The following is a 20,027-nucleotide window of genomic DNA, read 5'->3' as shown; positions in this document are numbered from 1 at the left end:
ACTACATTATCACTTCCAAAACCAGGAGCAAACCCTTTTGATGGAAGACTGGGGGAAGAAAGCTTGCTTATACCAACACAGAGAAGCATAACCAATACCAACATACAAGTTTTTAAAAGATCCTTCTTTCTAAAAAGCTAAGTAGTGAATAATCTCTATCAAACAGAATAAGATCATCCAAAGTATACTAGGATGTCAGTGGTGGATGGATCAAAGAATTTATAGATGGAGGAGTCTTTAAAGATTTTAAGGTCATGGATTGAAAGCAGAAGGGATTTTAGAGATTGTCCAATACAAACTCTTCATTTTACAGAAGATATTGATGTCCAAACAAAAAAAAATTCACCCAAAGTCACTTGGGTAATAAGAAGTCTAAGAGCTAGGATTTGTATGGAAGCTCTCTGATTTCTGATCTTGAGCTCTTTCAATTATACCACACCCCATATAGTCCAAACCCTTCATTTTGCAGAAAGACAAACTGAGACTCACAGAAAGAAGTGTTGTATTATGACTAATGTTCCACTGTAAGTTAGTAGCAGAGTAGTTATGTGAACCCAAGCTTCCTGACTCCTATCCCAGTCCAATAATTTTTCCTCTCTCCTCCAAACATAGAGCTGTCCCTAACATTCCTGGTACTAGTTCCTCTCTGCATACAATCAAAAGCAAAATGTACCAGAACAGAGAACATTTCCATTTGAGGGAGGAGAGGAAAAAAGATGATTACCATATTTTTTTTCATTTATAAAAGGTGGGGGGTGATGGTAAAGAAGAAGTGCTGTCAATTTATCACTGCTTTTGGTGATGATGATGTTCAGTCCTATGTGACTTCGTTATCTCATGGACCATATTTACAACTATTAGCAACAGGAAAAGTAGCCCCTTCCACTCCCATCTCTATTAACCAAATAATCTTTACTTAGATGACTCACTAGAGCAAATTAAAAAGCAAAGTATTTAGAGAAAGGTAGTAAAATAGCTCTTCTGCTACAGTTTTGGATATGTTGAACCAAATCACATCCTCCCTTTGGATCTCAGTTCCTCTTCCGTGAAGTGAGGATAAGATCCCACCCAGTTCTATAATTCTGTGATTCTACAATTCTTTCTCTCTCCCACAACTAGCAATTAGACTTCTGGGAGTTTTGGCTTTTTTTTTTCTTGAAAAAGTGTGATTCTTTCTTATTAGAAGCTCTTACCCTTTTGAAAGTTAATAATGTAAAGATTTCGAACAGAAGATACTTGCCCTTGGTAAGCCCTGAATCTCTTGAGTCAGAGACAAATTTCAAGGTAGACGTTTTTGAACCTTTCTAAGCTAATCAGAAGTCAAGTCATTTTGCAAATTCAGTCGGGAAGAACAGAGTTTTATTATGACAGAGGCTTACCCCATCACTCAATCTCCTCACTCTGGCATCTCTGACTGCGATTCCAAAGTGGTTGCTACAAATATTTTAGAATAGTTTATATAACTTTGACCACAAGCCTGGCCTCAGGTTTTGTGCACCCAGCCCTGAGAGGAAGACAAGCCTGGGGAAAGAGAGGGGAGGGGAAAAGGAAGGGAGGTGGAAGGAGTTAAAAGGGAACGATTTTGATCCTTTTCCTGGTCTCTGCATCCCCAATGAAAAAGTGTTGAAAGGATTTGAATTAAAATCCATGTCCTTTTTTCTTTACTCTCTCCATCACGGAAAAAAGACGTGTAAGAGAAAGAGAAAGTACGAGTTCTGGGAACAACTTTTACGCGCGTTGCCTTCGTCAGATTTGCAGAATCTAGCTCTAGGACTTTGGGGGCTGGGGCGGATATGTAATCTGGTACTGAGAGGATGGAGCTATAGGGGGCGACGGTTCTCAGTTTTAATAAAGAAAAGTTTAGGGCTTTGCCTGTGTGGGCTAGAGTTGAGTGCCTTTGATCTGTGTGAGTGGGAGAACAGAGCTTTTTGGACAAAAGTTAACTCTCCTCATAAAGGACCGTTTCAGTTCATCCAAAAAAAAAAAAAAGTGTCCCATTTGCACACATCTCTGATCCTGCTATGATTGTAGCCCCCTTCGACTGCTTGGAAAGATGGAGGGAGGAGAAGCAAGGGGTATTGTGTTTTAGTGTTTCTTCCCTTTTACGGGGCCCCAGACAAATGGCATTCAGAAGACTTAAGCAGCTCAAACTTTCTTCCTCCCCTACCCCGGAATGTACTGGCTCAGGAAAGCCCAACTCTGTGCAACTCCGACCCGCCCTGTCCCAGTGGCTCTGGACTCTCCCGCAGTTGGCCGCAGAGGTGCCCAGCAGGATGACACAAGTGCGCACTGCTCGCCCCAGCTCCGAGCCCAGCCAGGGGAGATAAGGAGAGAGACAGCCTGAGAGCCTCGGTCCAGGCTTACCTGCGTGACTCGGCCAGAGGGCGGAGAGGAGGAAGGTGGCGACCAGGAGCGGCCAGTCGCATATCCAGCTTCGCCGTTTCCACCGTGTGTGGGCGTCCATGCTCACTTTCACCAGGGACCGAGGGGCAGTTTTGTAGAGGGAGCACTTGGCCAAAGCGCTGGGAGCCCAAAGCACCAAAAAGATCCTGGGAAATGAAAACTTTTAAGGAGCCATGAGGAGGTCCACTTTTCCCAATCTTTCTCGTTTTTAAGGGGAAAAAAATAAATTTTAATATTTTAGGGGGCAGGGCGGGGAATCGACTTGTTGCAGTGTGGGGATTGCCGGGTTTGAATAGTGTTAGGAGCCCCCCCAACCCGGATCCTTCTCTGACCCCTGGCCCCTTTTTCCTTCTCTTCTCCTCTCTTTTCTTCCCTCTTCTTCTCTTCCTCCTCCTCCACCTCTCCTCCTCCTCCCCTCGACCTGCTCCTTCTGGGGATCTCGACTCAAGTGATGTCCCCTGCCAGCCGGACGGAGGAGTGAAAACCTTTTCTATTTTCCCCCCCTTTCTCCCTCCCTCCCTCTCTTTTCTTGAAGGCAGAGAGAGGCAGAGGTTGTCGATCCAGGCAGCCAGCAGCAAATCAGAGCTCGACGCCCAGATTTCGGAGTTCGGCCCCCGATCTCCCACTGGATAACGGGGCTGGTGGAGGTGGGGAGTGTAGGGGAAGAGAAGGGGGGGGAGAAAGTTTTCGGGCGAAAAAGGGGTGGGAATAGAGAGCGAACGTGTGGTGTGTGGCAAGCCTGTTCTTTTCCCTGCAGCGAGTTCCCCCAACCACACTGGGGGAGTCGCAAAAGGGCAGGACCAGCGGTAAGTTTGAACCTAGTAAAGTAGACTTATTCGGGTGGTGGCTCCTTAAGCTCTGCCAGGGCTAACCTAGGAGTACACACCTAGCCAAGATCCACAAGGATGGATCCCAGGTCTCAGAACTAAGGTCTAGGCGGGCTTCAGGAGACTCAGACTGGAAAAGATCCTATTGCTTTACAAAATAAGCAAGCCTTGATTAAATGCCTGCTGTGTACAGGGCTTTGTGCAAAGTGCAGAGCAGATAAACAGCTTAAATGGGATAGATCCGGGTTTTTGTGGACAACCGTTCAGATAGAAGGGTACAATGTTTCTGGGTAAGCACATCCGAGAGAGTCCTGAGTCACGTGCGTGATCGAGCTAGAGCATTCCCCTTTTCCAGAAGGCCAAAGTTAAAGAACACTCCTTTTTCCTGTCTCTTCCCCAAACTCTATAATAAAAGAAATTATGTAAAAATCCTGAGTTATCCTTCTCAGTGGACTGAGATCTATCAATTCTAGGGTTGTGCAGACTTTTCTGTGACAAATAACCCAGAAAAAGAACTTTCAGTGAACTTTACAGGCCTGTAGGATATGACTGGTTTCCATGTTACAATTTGAGTTTGTCATTAAATGCAACAATGGATTGATTTTTCCCATCTCTAAGACTTTTTTTTTCATTTTAAAGAATCTTTTTTTTGGATCAGGCTACCAGAAAAAGGGATTTCCTTCTCCAGAGGGAAGATGACCAGAGTTTGTCTTTTATTGTTTTCTCTGTCAAAATTTTATCAAAGCCCTCTGTTTCAGCATCTTCAGACTATGGTTGGATTCCTCTTCAGCCTATATGCAAACAACAAAAAATTCCTTCAGACAATAATCCTAACCTTCTTTGATTTCAAAACAAACAGCTTCACTTCAAAGGATCTCCTATCTACTTTCCTATTAGCTAGCTACCATTACTACCTTGCTGGTTGTCCAAATTTCCAGCTATTCATATATATATATATACTGAAAATGGATTATTTTGAGAAGGCACTCCATCTTTTTAAGAGAATGAGAGTCCTCTGTGAATTACTGTCAAGGGGTATACTTTCCAATCTTAGCTCTCAATCAAAAAGTGATATGTTATTTTCCAAATTAATTTTGTTTCTCTTTATCAGGGAAGGGGTTAGGAAAAGGCAAAAATCTGGGCCTTGAACTTAAATAGAACTTTAGTATTTCAATTCCATAGTATAATTCATAAAATTCTACATTCCATACAAGGGACACTATTAGCACATTCCCCCCCCCCCTTCCCAAACTCAATAACCCATCATCCAACACTATGAATTCACACAAACCAGTTCCCAAGTCTGGAATGAACACTACCTTTATTTCTACCTTTCAGAATCTTTGACTTCCTCCAAGGGTGGATTCACATGCAATGGTTTTCCTCTCCATTATACCTATTATAATTTTCCCCCTCTCTGTTATTACTGTTTTGTCATTCATCAATTTTCCTCTCTGTACTCATTTGTGGGAGCATTTTTCCCCCTAGAAGGAATGTAAGTTCCTTGAAGGCAAGGAGTGGTTCTTTTCAAGTATTTTTGTTTTTCCCAAAGGCCTTGAATTGAGTTAAACTAAATTCATAGGTTTTGTATGATTATAATTTTTCATTCCTTTGTTCTCATCCTAACAAAGAATCAGGTTTTTGACAGAGTAAACCAAACTGTCCCTAGAGACCACACATAGTGACTACACCCTCCTTTGCTCTCCATAACCAAACAATTCCCTCTGGACACATGTCTTCCCAATGGGCAGTGCTGACATGGGTCATTGACACCATTATCAGAAGATAATGTGGATTTTCCAGCTTCAGGTTTGGGAATGTTTTTCCCCTTCCCCCAGAACCCATGGCCTATTTTTCCAACAAGCACATTCAGGTATTTATGTCTGTCATTTATCCCTTTGGGGACCTTTAACTCAGATGTAGCATCTGGTTTTTGACAGTTACCCTAGTGTTAAAACAGCTGGGCCAACCAAGAGCTCAAGGTCAAGTGATTTCCCCATACTATGAGTCAACTGCTCAGCAGAGATTACAAGTAAGACATTTATGGTTAATGGTTGTTCACAAATAATTTGTAGGGTGTGAAACACACTCCATTACTTTGAGAATAGTGAACTAAGCCCTAGTAGGAAAGAAGTCTGGGATGTACTCTCTATTCTGCCACATGACCTTTGAGAAAATTACTTCTTTCTCTGAAACTCAATTTCTCCATCTATAAAATGAGAAAGCTGGATCTCTAAGGTCCCTTCCAGCCTCACTGTATATGATTCAAAGTATTTGTTGAGCACCTAGTGTGTCCATGCAATTTAAAAGGAAGGAAGATGTGTCATTCATTTTTGTAACCCTGACACCTCATATAGTCCCTTACACATCGAAGGTCAATAAATGCTTATTGAATGTGCTTTTGAAAGTAATAAAGCAGGAAAGTATTTGATCTCTCAAAAAATAAATATCAAGATCTTGGGACACAGTTGTTCCTTGACTTGACTTCTATCTCACCTAGTTTCTCTCCCTGACCCCTGTTTTTTGCTTCTCATCATACAACAGCTCTTTGTTTTGGAAGCCTATTCCCTCCTCCTCCTCCCACATACCCCTCCAGCTCCAAACCCAACCCTCATTAATGCCAAAATAATCTTTTAACAATAATTTGAAAAATCAACCATTTTTAGTGCCCACAGCAAAACAACAACAAAAAAACACCAAAATACATAACTGTTTTTCTTAGCTTTATATAGAGCTTATCAAATGTCATGGATATGAGGTGCGAAAGAAAGGCAGCAATAAGCAACAGGTCAAGGGCTTCCGCTAAAAAACACCAAGCTTCCCCCTGCATTCCTAGACCTTGGGGCACTTGGGAGGGACTCAGAAAAAGAGGAAAAGAATTGGGACATCCTTTCACTGAACAATAGAAGCCCTTATCAACCCAAGCTCTCTTGTGCCAACAAGTTTTGGCACCTTTTTTGAGGAAGTTTTAAAGCCAAATATCTCAGAGACATCTTTTGGAAGCAGATAATACCAGGGTATTGATTCCCCTCAAAACAGGGAATTCTGGCAATTTTGTTCAATTATTTGTGACTGAATTTCTCAGTAGGTAGAATCCTGTCTTCCACAGGCTAAGGTCATGGGCTGATCCCAGTCTCATCTGATTAACTTTATCTGTTTCCCCCAGCCACAGGAATCTGTTTCCCCCAGCCACAGGAAAGCTGTTTAGCTCATTCATGTGTATAACTAGTCAAAAAGAGGCCTAAACAAGAGAAGATGAGGATGATTCAATTCAACCAATCCTCATTCCTGGGAGGTGAAGGATGAGAAGAAACACCATATTTATCAGAAGAGAAAAAGAATGACATCTTTGCATATAAAAAAGAGATATGATCATAAGTTTGTCATGGTCCTTCTACAACCATAATCCTAAACTTAATGGGTTTCTCTTTGTACTACAATGGAAATCACCACTACTATTTATGCAGACTATGAGGAAAGGGGCTGATCAGAAGGGCTTATCACTGACAGAAAACAGTAGTTGGAAAACAGTTCACACTTCTAAAATCAACCTTTTTCTGTGTTGGTTCTAAGATCTAAATTATTTAGGAAGCCTAGGATCTGAATAAACTGATATTGATATGAAAAATTAAAATGATAACTTTATCAGCTTAAGCTGAAGTATGATGTATCTTGGTATCTCCCCTATTCCTCATACTTCTTTCTGATGGGACTTAGTTGAGGGGCTATTTTTCTGAAATATTTTTAAGCTGAGTTCACATGGCACCAGATCTACTAGTCTAATTAATCAATCCAGGGAAAACAAGATCAGTCAAGCCAGTTGTTCTGACGTCACTTAGACATGGCCTAGAAGTCAAATAGTAGGCTCCAATTTCTTTTCATCATTAGGGCAAAAAAGGAACTCCAAAGAGGAGCCGAAAAACCCTCCTTCACAGCTGAGTGAGGGGACAGAGATATAAATCATAAAGGTTGTAGCGGCTCTAACCTAAACAGAGCCTGACATCTCAAAAGATTCCCTTGATGGAAAAAACAGACTGAGCCATTCTCTCAATATACTGAGCTCTTTTCCATCCAGCTGAGCCAAAACTCAGTGGGAAATTGTTCCATTTTTACGTCAGGCATATAGGCAGAAGCACATTGAAACTGATTGTTGCTGCCTGAGGCCAAAAAAACTCATCATCATCAAAAAGTGAAACTTTCAGACATACTGGGCACCATGTAGACCAAGCAGATGTTGGAGAGACTGAATTGAATGGCACTGGCAATTAGTTCAATAAGACCAGTTTGAGTTTATAGAAATAGCCTATCTTCCTGACTGTGATTCACTTGGCACATTATGTTGGAGAAAAGTGCTTTATGCTGACTAGAGTATAAGCTCCATGAGATCAGAGACAATATTTCATTTCAACTTCAAGTCATCTCTCTAGCACAATGTTAATAGGAGTGTAGTATCTCCATTTAGGCAGTAAACAATATTGGTTGTAAAAGGATGATATTCAAAAAAGCTAACATAAGTGAAGAGTTGTGCAAGGCTTAAATAAAGTGCTATACAAATGCAAGCTGTGATGATGAAAAGTAATCTAAGGGAAAAATAATTCAATTAAGAAATACCACAATTTTAATAAATCATTGCAGGGCAATTTGTTTTCACAACAGGAAGATAGCCATGCTATCTGCAAGTTTTTTTTTCTGTTTTTTAATGTAAACTTTTTTTAAGTTTTTTTTTTAATATATGCATAGATAGTTTTCAACATTTACCCTTGAAAAACTTTGTGTCCCAAATTTTTTTCTCCTTTTCTTCCCATCCCTTCCCTTAGATGGATGGAAAGTAACTTAATATATGTCAAACATGTGCAATTCTTCTATACATATTTCTCCAATTATCATGCTGCATAGTATAAACTTCTAAAGATAATTTCCCATATAAAAATTCTGCATTAGAGATTCATAGTGACCTTGTGACTCCTCTAAACTTTTGGCAAAGAATGGGGAATAGAACTACAAGGTTCTGAGCCCATGTATGGTCAGGACCAAAATACTGATTAGCATAATCACAGATAGAAAACCAAACAGGTTTGTGAGCACAAGGGGAAAAGGCAGCATATTATAATAGATAGGGATTTAGAGTGAGCAGATTCATTCTCATCTCTGATACAAATTGAATGACAAGAGGCAAATCATCTAGCTTCTGAAAGGCTCAGTTTTCTTATATGTAGAATGGGGATAGTATGGGGATAGTACTTGTTTTTCTACCATCTCAGTGTAGTGAGGATCAAATGAAAGCACTTTGTGGACTTTACAGAGTGCTATAAATGTCAGCTATTGTTATTTTAAAATATATTTATTTGGTTAAATATTCCCAATTACATTTTGAAAATGTTTTAATATTTATCTTTTTAAATTTTGAGTTCTAAATTCTTTCCCTCCTTCCCACTCCTCGAGAAGCCAAGCAATATGATATTTTATTACACATGTGAAGTCATGCAAAACATAGTTCCATATTATCCATGCTGCAAAAGAAAACATACACACTTACTTATAGATAGATAGATATGAAATAGTTTTCTTCAATAAGCACTCAAAGTTCCTTAGTTTTCTCAGAAGAAAGATAGAATTTTTCATTATGTGTCCTTTGGATCATTATCTTGATCACAATACTGAAGTTTTTCATAGTTGGTCATTGTTTACAATATTGTCATTACTGTGTACAATGGTTCTCTTCATTTTCTTTGCATCACCTCATCTATGTCTTCCCAGATTTTTCTGAACTCACCCTGCTCATCATTTCTTATGGCACAATAATATTCCATCAAAATCATATACCACAATCTGTTCAGCCATTTCCCAATTAATGGCATATCCTCAATTTCAAGTTCTTTGCCACAACAAAAAAGAACTGCTATAAATATTTTTGGACAAATATCTCCTTTTCCATTTTCTTTAATCTTTTTGGGATACAGATCTACTATTGGTTTTTCTGGGTAAATGAGTATGAAGTTTTATAAATCTTTAGGCATAATTCCAAGTTGTTCTCCATAATGGTTCCAGGGGTCCTCAAACTACGCCCGCAGGCCAGATGCTGCAGCTGAGCATGATTATCCCCCTCACCCAGGGCTATAAAGTTTCTTTTATTTAAAGTCCCACAAGACAAAGTTTTTGTTTTTACTATAATCCCGCTCTCCAAAAGTCTGAGGGACAATGAATTGGCACCCTATTAAAAACTTTGAGGACCCCTGTTACGACCAATGTCAGCTATTATTAAGATAAAATGCCAGTATAAGATAGACAATTGAACCTTACACCTATAACCTTCTACCTTCTTTTGAGGGAACCCTGACCTATTTGAGTTTAGTCTAGAGATAGGCAGATGTGAGGCAAGCTGTGGAAACCATTCCAGGAGTTGAAAATCAGAAATAAAGCCAAGGAAGGAAGTCAGGCAAAATCTGACATGTCTCAATAAGCAACTCACTTTTCAACTTCACCATATCTTTACTTAAATCTTCTATTTAAGTCAAACCTATCCTTAATGTCTTCAAAATGTGCCTCTCTCATTCCTACTTGTATTCATTCAGTTTTGCCCTTCTGTCCACCCTCTACATTTATATGCTGTCCATCCCTCAAAAGCCAGTTCAAGTCCTGCCTTCTCCTCCACTAGAAAGCTTACCCCACTCAGTCTAGCTCTTCTTTCCACTCCTTGATCCTCACAACATCTTGTAAGATAAGTGTTATTATTAACTATTTTGTAGAAGAGGAAACTGAAACTGAGAAAGATTAAATTATATACTCAGGGTCACACAGTTCGTAACTATCTAAGATAAAATTTAAACTCAGTTGTTCCTGACTCCATATCTAGCATACCATTTGCTAAGCATTGTTAACAGCTAAGTTAACAGATCATTGTTCACAGGACTATGGTGATATATGCTGTTTCAGGAGAATATGCACATTTTTGGTTCTGGACAACAAAAACCTGACTTAAATGTAAGCCATATTGTTAACTGAATGAAAACCAAAGAATGTGTATCCCTCTGCCAAAATAATGCACCTTTGGGGACCAATGTAGAAATTAGAGCAATAATGCCTTCTAGGCGTGACAGATATATAGTGCTCTATACCCTCATGGAAACTTAATCACAATTTCCAAAAACAAATCCAGTCTGGCAGCTTTGCCAACATCATCTTAGTACCAGATAAAGTCAGAAATGGGATTCTGTCAGGAGTGCCTGATTTAAGACATAAATAAACATGGACATCTGTGTTAATTTAATTTTTTTTTACTAAGTCATATATGTATCTTAGTGAAAAAAAAGCAATAATTTGAAAGAAAACTTGTAGACAGTCAACATGAAAACAGAGAAATAAAAGTAATTTTTATTTTAAATGTCATCATATTTTGAGAGGTTATAATAGAAATCACAAAAATTCTTTCTGGAGCCATCTCCTTCCACTCTACCAGCATTCGAAGCTCATGCAGGTATTTGTCTGCTGTAATTTATTTTCTGCTTCTTATCTCCTTTAAACCAGTAGTGTACCATATGGAACAATAAAAAGTCAAGAATCTCAAGGGAATTAATGAAAAAAAAATCAAATGAAGGTGGCCTAGCTGTACCTGATCTAAAATTATATTATAAAGCAGCAGTCACCAAAACCATTTGGTATTGGCTAAGAAATAGATTAGTGGATCAGTGGAAAAGGTTAGGTTCACAAGACAGAATAGTCAACTATAGCAATCTATTGTTTGACAAACCCAAAGCCCCTAACTTCTGGGAAAAGAATTCATTATTTGATAAAAACTGCTGGGATAATTGGAAATTAGTATGGCAGAAATTAGGCATGGACCCACACTTAACACCATATACCAAGATAAGATCAAAATGGGTCCATGACCTAGGCATAAAGAACGAGATTATAAATAAATTAGAGGAACATAGAATAGTTTATCTCTCAGACTTGTGGAGGAGAAAGAAATTTGTGATCAAAGATGAACTAGAGACCATTACTGATCACAAAATAGAAAATTTTGATTACATCAAATTAAAAAGCCTTTGTACAAACAAAACTAATGCAAACAAGATTAGAAGGGAAGCAACAAACTGGGAAAACATCTTCACAGTTAAAGGTTCTGATAAAGGCCTCATTTCCAAAATATATAGAGAACTGACTCAAATTTATAAGAAATCAAGCCATTCTCCAATTGATAAATGGTCAAAGGATATGAACAGACAATTTTCAGAGGATGAAATTGAAACTATTACCACTCATATGAAAGAGTGTTCCAAATCATTATTGATCAGAGAAATGCAAATTAAGACAACTCTGAGATACCACTACACACCTGTCAGATTGGCTAAGATGACAGGAAAAAATAATGATGAATGTTGGAGGGGATGTGGGAAAACTGGGACACTAATGCATTGTTGGTGGAGTTGTGAATGAATCCAACCATTCTGGAGAGCAATCTGGAATTATGCCCAAAAAATTATCAAATTGTGCATACCCTTTGATCCAGCAGTGTTTCTATTGGGCTTATATCCCAAAGAAATACTAAAGAAGGGAAAGGGACCTGTATGTGCCAAAATGTTTGTAGCAGCCCTATTTGTAGTGGCTAGAAACTGGAAAATGGATGCCCATCAATTGGAGAATGGCTGGGTAAATTGTGGTATATGAATGTTATGGAATATTATTGTTCTGTAAGGAATGACCAGCAGGATGAATACAGAGAAGACTGGCGAGACTTACATGAACTGATGCTAAGTGAAATGAGCAGAACCAGGAGATCATTATACACTTTGACAATGATATTGTATGAGGACATATTTTGATGGAAGTGGATTTCTTTGACAAAGAGACCTAACTGAGTTTCAATTGATAAATGACGGACAAAAGCAGCTACACCCAAAGAAAGAACACTGGGAAACGAATGTGAACTATCTGCATTTTTGTTTTTCTTCCCAGGTTATTTATACCTTCTGAATCCAATTCTCCCTATGCAACAAGAGAACTGTTCGGTTCTGCAAACATATATTGTATCTAGGATATACTGCAACATATCCAATATATAAAGGACTGCTTGCCATCTAGGGGAGGGAGTGGAGGGAGGGAGGGGAAAAAATTGGAACAGAAATGAGTGCAAAGGATAATGTTGTAAAAAAAATTACCCTGGCATGGATTCTGTCAATATAAAGTAATTATTAAATAAAAATTAGAAAAAAAATAAACCAGTAGTGTACAACTAGCTCTCAGGAAGTAGGGGGAGAGCATACATAGGGTTTTTTTAAAGTTAATCTGCATTATTAAATTTTTTTTCTATGTAACTTAAGTCTATCCAATCAATAAAACAATAAATCAATACCTGGTTAGTATTAGCTGATTTTTGAAATATCAATGCTTATACTGAAAATTTAACAATTGACTTAGTCTAAGAGGGTTAGCACATTCCTATAACCCACCTTCACCTCTGACAAACTGAAAACATTTAAAGGAACTCAGATATTCCCCCAACCTTAGCCCAGTAGAGACCAAAAGAAGATGACAGATAGAATAAAGATGAAAGAACAAAAGTGAGAAGTAAGCATCTTATCCAAGACTGAAAAAATACAGAAATGACTAGAAGCATACAGGGGCTAGGAAAAAGTTTTTATTTTAGAGAAGCCAGTTCAATTCCCATTGAATTCATTCCCATTCAAGCCATTCAGGCTTGAAACCTGAAAACTTAGGGAGAAGGGCTACAATAAGAAACAAATGTGTAAACAGAAAAAAAATCACATAGCATAATTATGAAACAAATATTATGGGTTAAGATACAGCTAAGAAATAAAACTACACAAAGACAGTGACTTCATAACCACATACTAGTAGAGCCACTAAGGGGGGGAAACAACTGATCATTAGGATTATATGAATGCCTAGAAGAAATGAAGCAACTAGTAAAAAGTGAAATTAGAATTGAAAGAAGATCCCTTGAGGAAAAATTGAAAGAAGAATAAAATAGTTTAGTACAGAAGGTAGAAAACCTTATTCAAATAAAAAAAAAACTCCCTGAAAAATAGAATGCTGCAATTCAAACTTAATTTCTTCATGACACAAGAAATATTTGAACAAAGTCAAAAGATTGGAAAAAAACAGAAGAAAATGTGAAGTATCTATTATTTAAAATAACTAAGTTGGAAAACAGGCCTAGAAGAGATGATTTTTTTTAAATGACCCAAAAAAAACTTTGAGGGTGGTAACCTTTAAAGAAATCAGAAAAGAAAAATTACTCCTACCGATTAGCACCAGTGAGTAATGTGAAAATAAGAACAATGCACTATTCATTTCCCAAAAGAAGTCCCAAACTAAATAAAAAATTAAAATCTAGGAAAATGACAGTAAAAATCAAGAGCTCCCAAGTTAAAGGAAATAAATTCTAGGCACTAAGAAAGAAAGAATTCTAGTACTATATCAAAATCACAGGTGGCTATGATGCAGTTACCATAAAAGAAAATACTGGATTTCTTCTATGACATTACAAAAGATAAAACAAACAAACAAACAAAAAGGCTTTCAATTGGAGACAGAGCCACAATGGCAGAGAGTAGATAAGATATTGCCTGAGCTCTTTCTGACTTCCCTCAGAATCAACACTAGATCAAGTCTCTGAAAGGATTTAAGAGTGACAGAATTCACAAACATTTAGAATGTAATAATTTTCCAGCTTAAGGTGTCTTGGAAGGACATCTGGAAAGTTCTATCTCAACTGGGCATGGAGGAATGCAGTCCAAAACAAGTGTAGTACAGGGAGATACAGCATGGTGAAGCCCAGTATGGGGAGGCCAGGTGCAGAGAATCTAACTTGAGGCTTTTAGTCAAAATATATCAATGTTGGTTACTTTGCCCTGGTTCAGAAAGCCAGGAGAGAGAATCTAAGAATTACTAGACTACCTGAAAGACTACTTGATACAAAAAAGAGCCTAGACAATATCTTTCATGGAAAACTGCCCTGATATCCTATAATTAGAGGGCAAAATAGTTATTGTAAGAATCCACTGATCACTTCATGAAAGAAACCCCAAAATGAAAACTCCAAGGAATATTTTAGTTAAATTCCAGAAATATTAGATCAAGGAGAAACTACTGCAAGCAGCCAGAAAGAAACAAATTCAAATATCAAGGCACCATAATTAGGATGACACTCAAATCTAGCAATTTCCAGATTAAAGGATCAAAGGATCTAAAATCTGATATTCCAGAATGCAAAGGATATTGGACTACAACCAAAAATCAACTATCCATTAACATTATGCATTATCTTTCATGGGGGAGTGGGGGGAGGAAGGAGAGAGAGCATTCAGTGAAATAGTGGGTTAATAATCATTTATGATGAAAAGACCTGAGCTGAACAGAGAATTTGATCTCCAAATACGAGACTCAAAAGAAACATAAAAAGGTAAATGAAAGGGAAAAAATATGTCATTAAAAGATTAAAATGTTTACATCCCTATATGGGAAGAAGATACATGTAACTCTTGAAAACTATACCTTTATCAGGGCAATTAGAAGAATGTATTTAGAGGGTGTAGTTATAAGGTGACTTTAATGTGATAATATAAAAAAAAGAACTTAGGAATGGAAAAGGATTATACTAAGAGAAGAGGAAAGGGGAGGTAAAAGTGGGTGAATTATACCACATGAAGATGCACAAAAGACCTATTATAATTGAGGGAAAGAAGGGAGGGAGTGAGCATTATTTGAATCTTAATCTCATCAGATTTGACTCAAAGAGGGAATAACATATGTACTTAGTTTGATATAGGAATTTGTCTTATCCTCTAGGGTAGTTGGAGGGGAAAAAAAGGAAAAGTGAGGATAGAAGGGTTGAAGGGAGGGTAGAAATAAAAGAGGAAAAGGATAAGAAAGGGGGGCTGAAAAATGGAGGACAGATTGAGAGAGATGATGATCAAAAGCACTATACTGTTGAAAGGAGAGAAAAAATTATAACTTGGGGAAAATAGGATGATGTGAAATACAGAATTAATAAACTTAAGTATGAAAGTGAATGGGATGAATTCTCCCATAAAATGGAAAGGGATAGCAGACTGGGTTAAAAGCCAGAATGCTACAATATGTTGTTTACAAGAAACACATTTGAAGCAGAAAGCTACATACATTGCAAAGGTAAAAGGCTGAAGCAGATTTTATTCTGCTTCAGCTGAAGTTAAAAAAAAAAAAGAAAGAAAGAAAAGCAGGGGTAGCTAAGGAAAAGGAGAAATAGATCTAATTAAAAGAGATAAAGAAGGAAACTACATCTTAATGAAGAGCACCATAACTAAGGAAAAAATATCATTGCTAAACATATATGTACCAGTTGATATAGCATAGAAATTCTTAGAGATGTTAAATGAGTTGCAAGAAGAAACAGCCCAAAACTATACTAATAGGGGTATTTTAGCATCCCTCTTTCACAACTAGATAAATCTAGCCACAAAATAAACAAGAAAGAAGTTAAGATGACAAATATAATTTTTTAAAAGTTAGGTATGATAAACCTTTGGAGAAAAGTGAATGGGGATAGAAAGAAATATGCCTTTTTCTCAAAGTACATGGCACCTACACAAAAAATGACCATGTATTAGGGCATAAAAGTCTCACAATCAAATGCAAAAAGGGTAGTAAATATATTCTTTTCAGATAATGATGCAATGAAAGACCATGGAAAAAGAGACCAAAAAGTAATTGAAAACTAAAGAATGAGTGAGTCAAATTGATAATTTCATCCAAGAGAATGATAATAATGAGACAACATGATAAAATTATGGGATGCAACAAGTCAGAGGAAATTTTATATCTCTAAATACTTACATGAATAAAATAGAGAAAGAAAAGATCAATAAATTGGGCATGCAACTTAAAAAGCTAGAAAAAGAATCAATTAAAATACCCTATTAAATACCAAATTAGAAATTCTAAAAAATAAAGGGAAGAAAACTATTTAACTAATAAACAAAACAGGGATTGGTTTTATGGGGGAAAAAACAAAATAGATAAACCTTTAATTAATTTGATTAGAAAAAGGAGAGAAAGAGCTTATAATCAAGAGTAACTTGTCTTGCAAATCTAAGTATCATCTTATAGTAGAAAAAAATCTATCTTTTAAAAAAATAAGAGACTTTTAAGTATTCCTGATGAAAATATAGAATTGACTAGAAACTTTGAAATGGGAAATATAGGAATCCAGAGACTCCTCAAAAAGGAAAAGGACAAAACAATGATTAAATTCTCATACTCTAAAACAGGAAAAAAAAAAGAGACAAATGTTCCTTCAGATGCCAGCTGACTCCAGGGTTCAAAGAATATGTTAAGAAATATGTAAACACAGACACAAGAAGTGATGTTTTGTTTTAAGACAGAAAAAATAGAGAGACAAATAGGAATATACTAGAGAAATGATGAAAAATACAAAAAATAATTACATTTAATAAGAAAATGCATGGAGAAAGGAAGAGGAGCATTTAAGAAGGGCCAAATTAGTTAATTAAAAATCACAAGAGAAATAAATATTACATTCATAAAGTTGATCCTAAAGCAAAGATTTTTTTTAAGTGAACCAGAAGATTGGGGCTAAGCAAAGAAAGAAGGTATAGAAAGTTAAGAACTAACCACTTCAAGTGTGGATTGCTAGTGCAATCAGATTCTTTCTTTTTCTTCAATCTTTCTTCTTTTCAAAGACAGGAGTGAAAAATAAAGAGAGGAAAATATATGAAAGAGAAAATGATAGCAAGAAATATATTAACTAAAATCATAACAATGTGAATAACCATTAAATAGAAGATAATAACAGAATGTATTAGAAAACAGAATCCAACAAAACATTGTTTACAAGAAACCTAAAATATCAGTATTAACAAAGAGCTAAAATAATTTGCTGGAATAGAATCTATTATTCTTCAAATGAATTGAAAAAAGCAAAGGTAGCAATTATTTTAGGCAATCCAAATTTTTTTTTAAAGAAAAACAGTAAAACTATGTTATGCTTAAAAGTACCACAAAAAGTGAAATGATATGAATCATGTGTATGTACATCAAATGACATAAAATCTAAATTATTGGATTAAATCAGCAGAAAATTATAGTAGTTGGGGACTTCAATGTGCACCTTTCAGAGTTGGAAAAATCAAACAAAAATAAGTAAGAAAGAAATTAGGGGTCTAAGTGGAATTTTAAAATTATTTTTAGTATGCCCCTGGCAATTACTGAAGGAAATGAAAAGATATAATAAACACATCAAGGAAATAATCATAGGCAATAAGGAAATAAAATTATAACTTCTAAAGAAGATATAATGATTTATTTAGAGAACTTTACTGTTGAGTAAAAATTAATTTAAAAATTAATACCCACAGTAAAGAAGTAAAATTTAAAACAAATTCATAAAATCACTAGCCTTTTTTACAAAAAGATCAAAATATAAACAACCTGGAATATCAGGGATAGAGATGTATTTCTTAACTATGGATAAAGAAAGAGAACTCAAACAAGCAAATATTAGAGATAATCATAAAAGATAGACAATTTTAACATTTAAAAAAGTTTTGCACAAACAAAATCAATGTAATAAGAAGTAAAAAAATCTTTACAGCACATTTCTCTAATTATAGCATGATGAAATATGGCATGGATTGATACATGAGGAATTGGTTCAAATAAATATAAACAAAAGTCATTCCTCAATAGATAAATATTCAAAGAATTTGATCAAGGTATTCTCCAAGGGGAAAAATTATAACAAAAGGTTTTGCAATTGTCAATGCTAAAAAAGTACCCATGCATATGTCTTGTAAATAAAAGGCTATTAAAAAAAAAAAAAGATGTTCTCCAAAAACCAATAGAAGGATATTGGCATTGATATATTTAAAGGGAAAAAAGAGCATCAACAAAATACTAAAACAAAAGCATAAAACAGAAGAAAGTTGATAAGTGAACATCAACAAGCACAATTGTTTTGGAAATGCTATGTTAAATTTAATATGTACTTTAAAAAAACCACAACTACATGTAAACAAAATTCACAGCATCATGTACAATTTTCTTTTTTTCTGTTCTATGTAAAAAAAAGTTTGTGTTTATTTATTTTTGTCAAATTTATAATAAAAAAGAAAGGAAAAATGTCTTTGGATTTGCTTTTGTCCCGAAGACACTGGTGCATATGTGTTTAAGATTAACAAATATTTGATCTATCCAAAAACTTTAGTGGTACCCTAAGAGATGGATATTGTCTCTATGAGATAAAATATCAACTTCTAATTTGGGATTTCAAGTTTTTCATACTCAGACTCCAACTTTTCAGCCTAATTTCTTATTAATCTCCTTCATACATTCTATACCCAACAAACTATTCTATATGATATTCCTTATATAATCCAAAAAAGTGAACATAAGAGGAGCTGGCAATTTATATAATATTGGCTTCTTCCCAGAGTCTTTTTCCTTCAGCAACCTAAAGTGGGATTGGCATTTCTCATTTCCCCATTTAAAGGTAAAAGCTAGAAGCACCTGAAGCTACTGCAGAACTCAAAAATCTGAAAAAAAAACTTGAAGCAATGGAAAACTTTCAAGACTTTCAAGAGAGCTCATCTCTCTTACTCTCATCAACCTGCCCTTTACATAAGCACAAGAGCGCTGTACTGATTTCTAACATTCAGATAATTCCATAGCAATGGGCTTTGAGACCCAGGTTACCCCTATACAAATACATACATTTCCTTCCTCTATGCTTTGACACAGTCTGAATTTGAGGCAGATAGTTTAAGCAGCAGGCTATTTGCAATAGCCCAGGAATGACGTGGTGAAGTCTGGCACAAATTAGCTGTATGAGCAAACAGAAGGACACATATAAAAAGATTTCTTAATTATTAAAGGGACAAAACTTGGCAACAAATATGTGGATTATGCCCAAGTAAAGAGATAAAGTTAATGCCATGGGTACAAGCTTGAGTAACTGCCCTTGATGTCCATAAAAAAAAAAAAAAATGGAAAGTTGAGGTAGGATAGGTTGAGAATGAAACTAATGAATTCTACTTTGGATATATTGAGTTTGAGATGTCCAGAGAATATCCAATTTGAGATGTCCAAAGGACAGTAGGATTCAAGAAAATATGGATCAATATATAGACATAGGAACCACTTGCATAATGATCATTGAGAACTGATGAGATCACAAACAAGATAGTATAGAGGAAGAAAAGAGAGCTCCTAACAGAACTTCGTTGTATACCCATAATCAGTGAGAATGATACAGCCAAAGATCCAGCAAATAAAACTTTGAAAGAGTGGTCCAACAAGAAAGACCACTTCTTGTGTCATGTGTCATGGACCCTTAGAGGAGAGAAGGGATCCAGAAAGAAAAGTTAATTGAGGATTGTTAAGTGACAGAGAGGTCAAGGAATCTCAGGACTAAGAAAAGGCCATTAGATTTGTCAATTAAGAGATCATTTGTGATTTCTGAGAGAACAGTTTCAATTGCATGGTTAGACAGTAATTGGCCAAGTGGTCCAATGGATAGAGGATTAGACTTGGAGTCAGAAAAACAGAATTCAAAATCTGTCTTCAATACTAACTAACTGACCCTGCCTGGGTAAATCACTTAGTTCTTTTTGCATCAGTCTCCTTATCTACAAAATCAAGATAATAATAATACTTACTTCCTAGATTGTGAGAATTAAATGAGATAATATTTTTAAAAGCACTTTGCAAACCTTAAGGTACTATATGAATGTCACTATTATTGCTGTTATTATTATTATTATTATTATTATTTAGAAG

General features: G+C 36.1%; 1 protein-coding gene and 1 long non-coding RNA gene across 3 annotated transcripts in view; both read right to left on the bottom strand.

Moving 5' to 3' along the window:
* COL5A1 (collagen type V alpha 1 chain) overlaps positions 1 to 2,943 on the bottom strand; it is a 292,321-nt gene extending 289,378 nt beyond the window's left edge. For both annotated transcript variants that reach the window (XM_051980301.1, XM_051980302.1), the window contains exon 1: positions 2,365 to 2,943. In XM_051980301.1, the coding sequence (XP_051836261.1) occupies positions 2,365 to 2,464 (100 nt within the window). In that variant the 5' untranslated portion in view covers positions 2,465 to 2,943. The remainder of the gene's footprint in view (positions 1 to 2,364) is intronic.
* A 991-nt stretch (positions 2,944 to 3,934) lies between these two features.
* The window catches only part of LOC127547080 (uncharacterized), a 51,911-nt gene continuing 35,818 nt past the window's right edge, over positions 3,935 to 20,027 (bottom strand). The window contains exon 3 of the long non-coding RNA XR_007950065.1: positions 3,935 to 4,021. This is a non-coding gene — a long non-coding RNA (uncharacterized LOC127547080). The remainder of the gene's footprint in view (positions 4,022 to 20,027) is intronic.

The sequence above is a fragment of the Antechinus flavipes genome, chromosome 2 (genome assembly GCF_016432865.1).
Source record: "Antechinus flavipes isolate AdamAnt ecotype Samford, QLD, Australia chromosome 2, AdamAnt_v2, whole genome shotgun sequence".
Taxonomy (NCBI): domain Eukaryota; kingdom Metazoa; phylum Chordata; class Mammalia; order Dasyuromorphia; family Dasyuridae; genus Antechinus; species Antechinus flavipes.
This window is presented reverse-complemented; position numbering and strand designations above follow the sequence as displayed.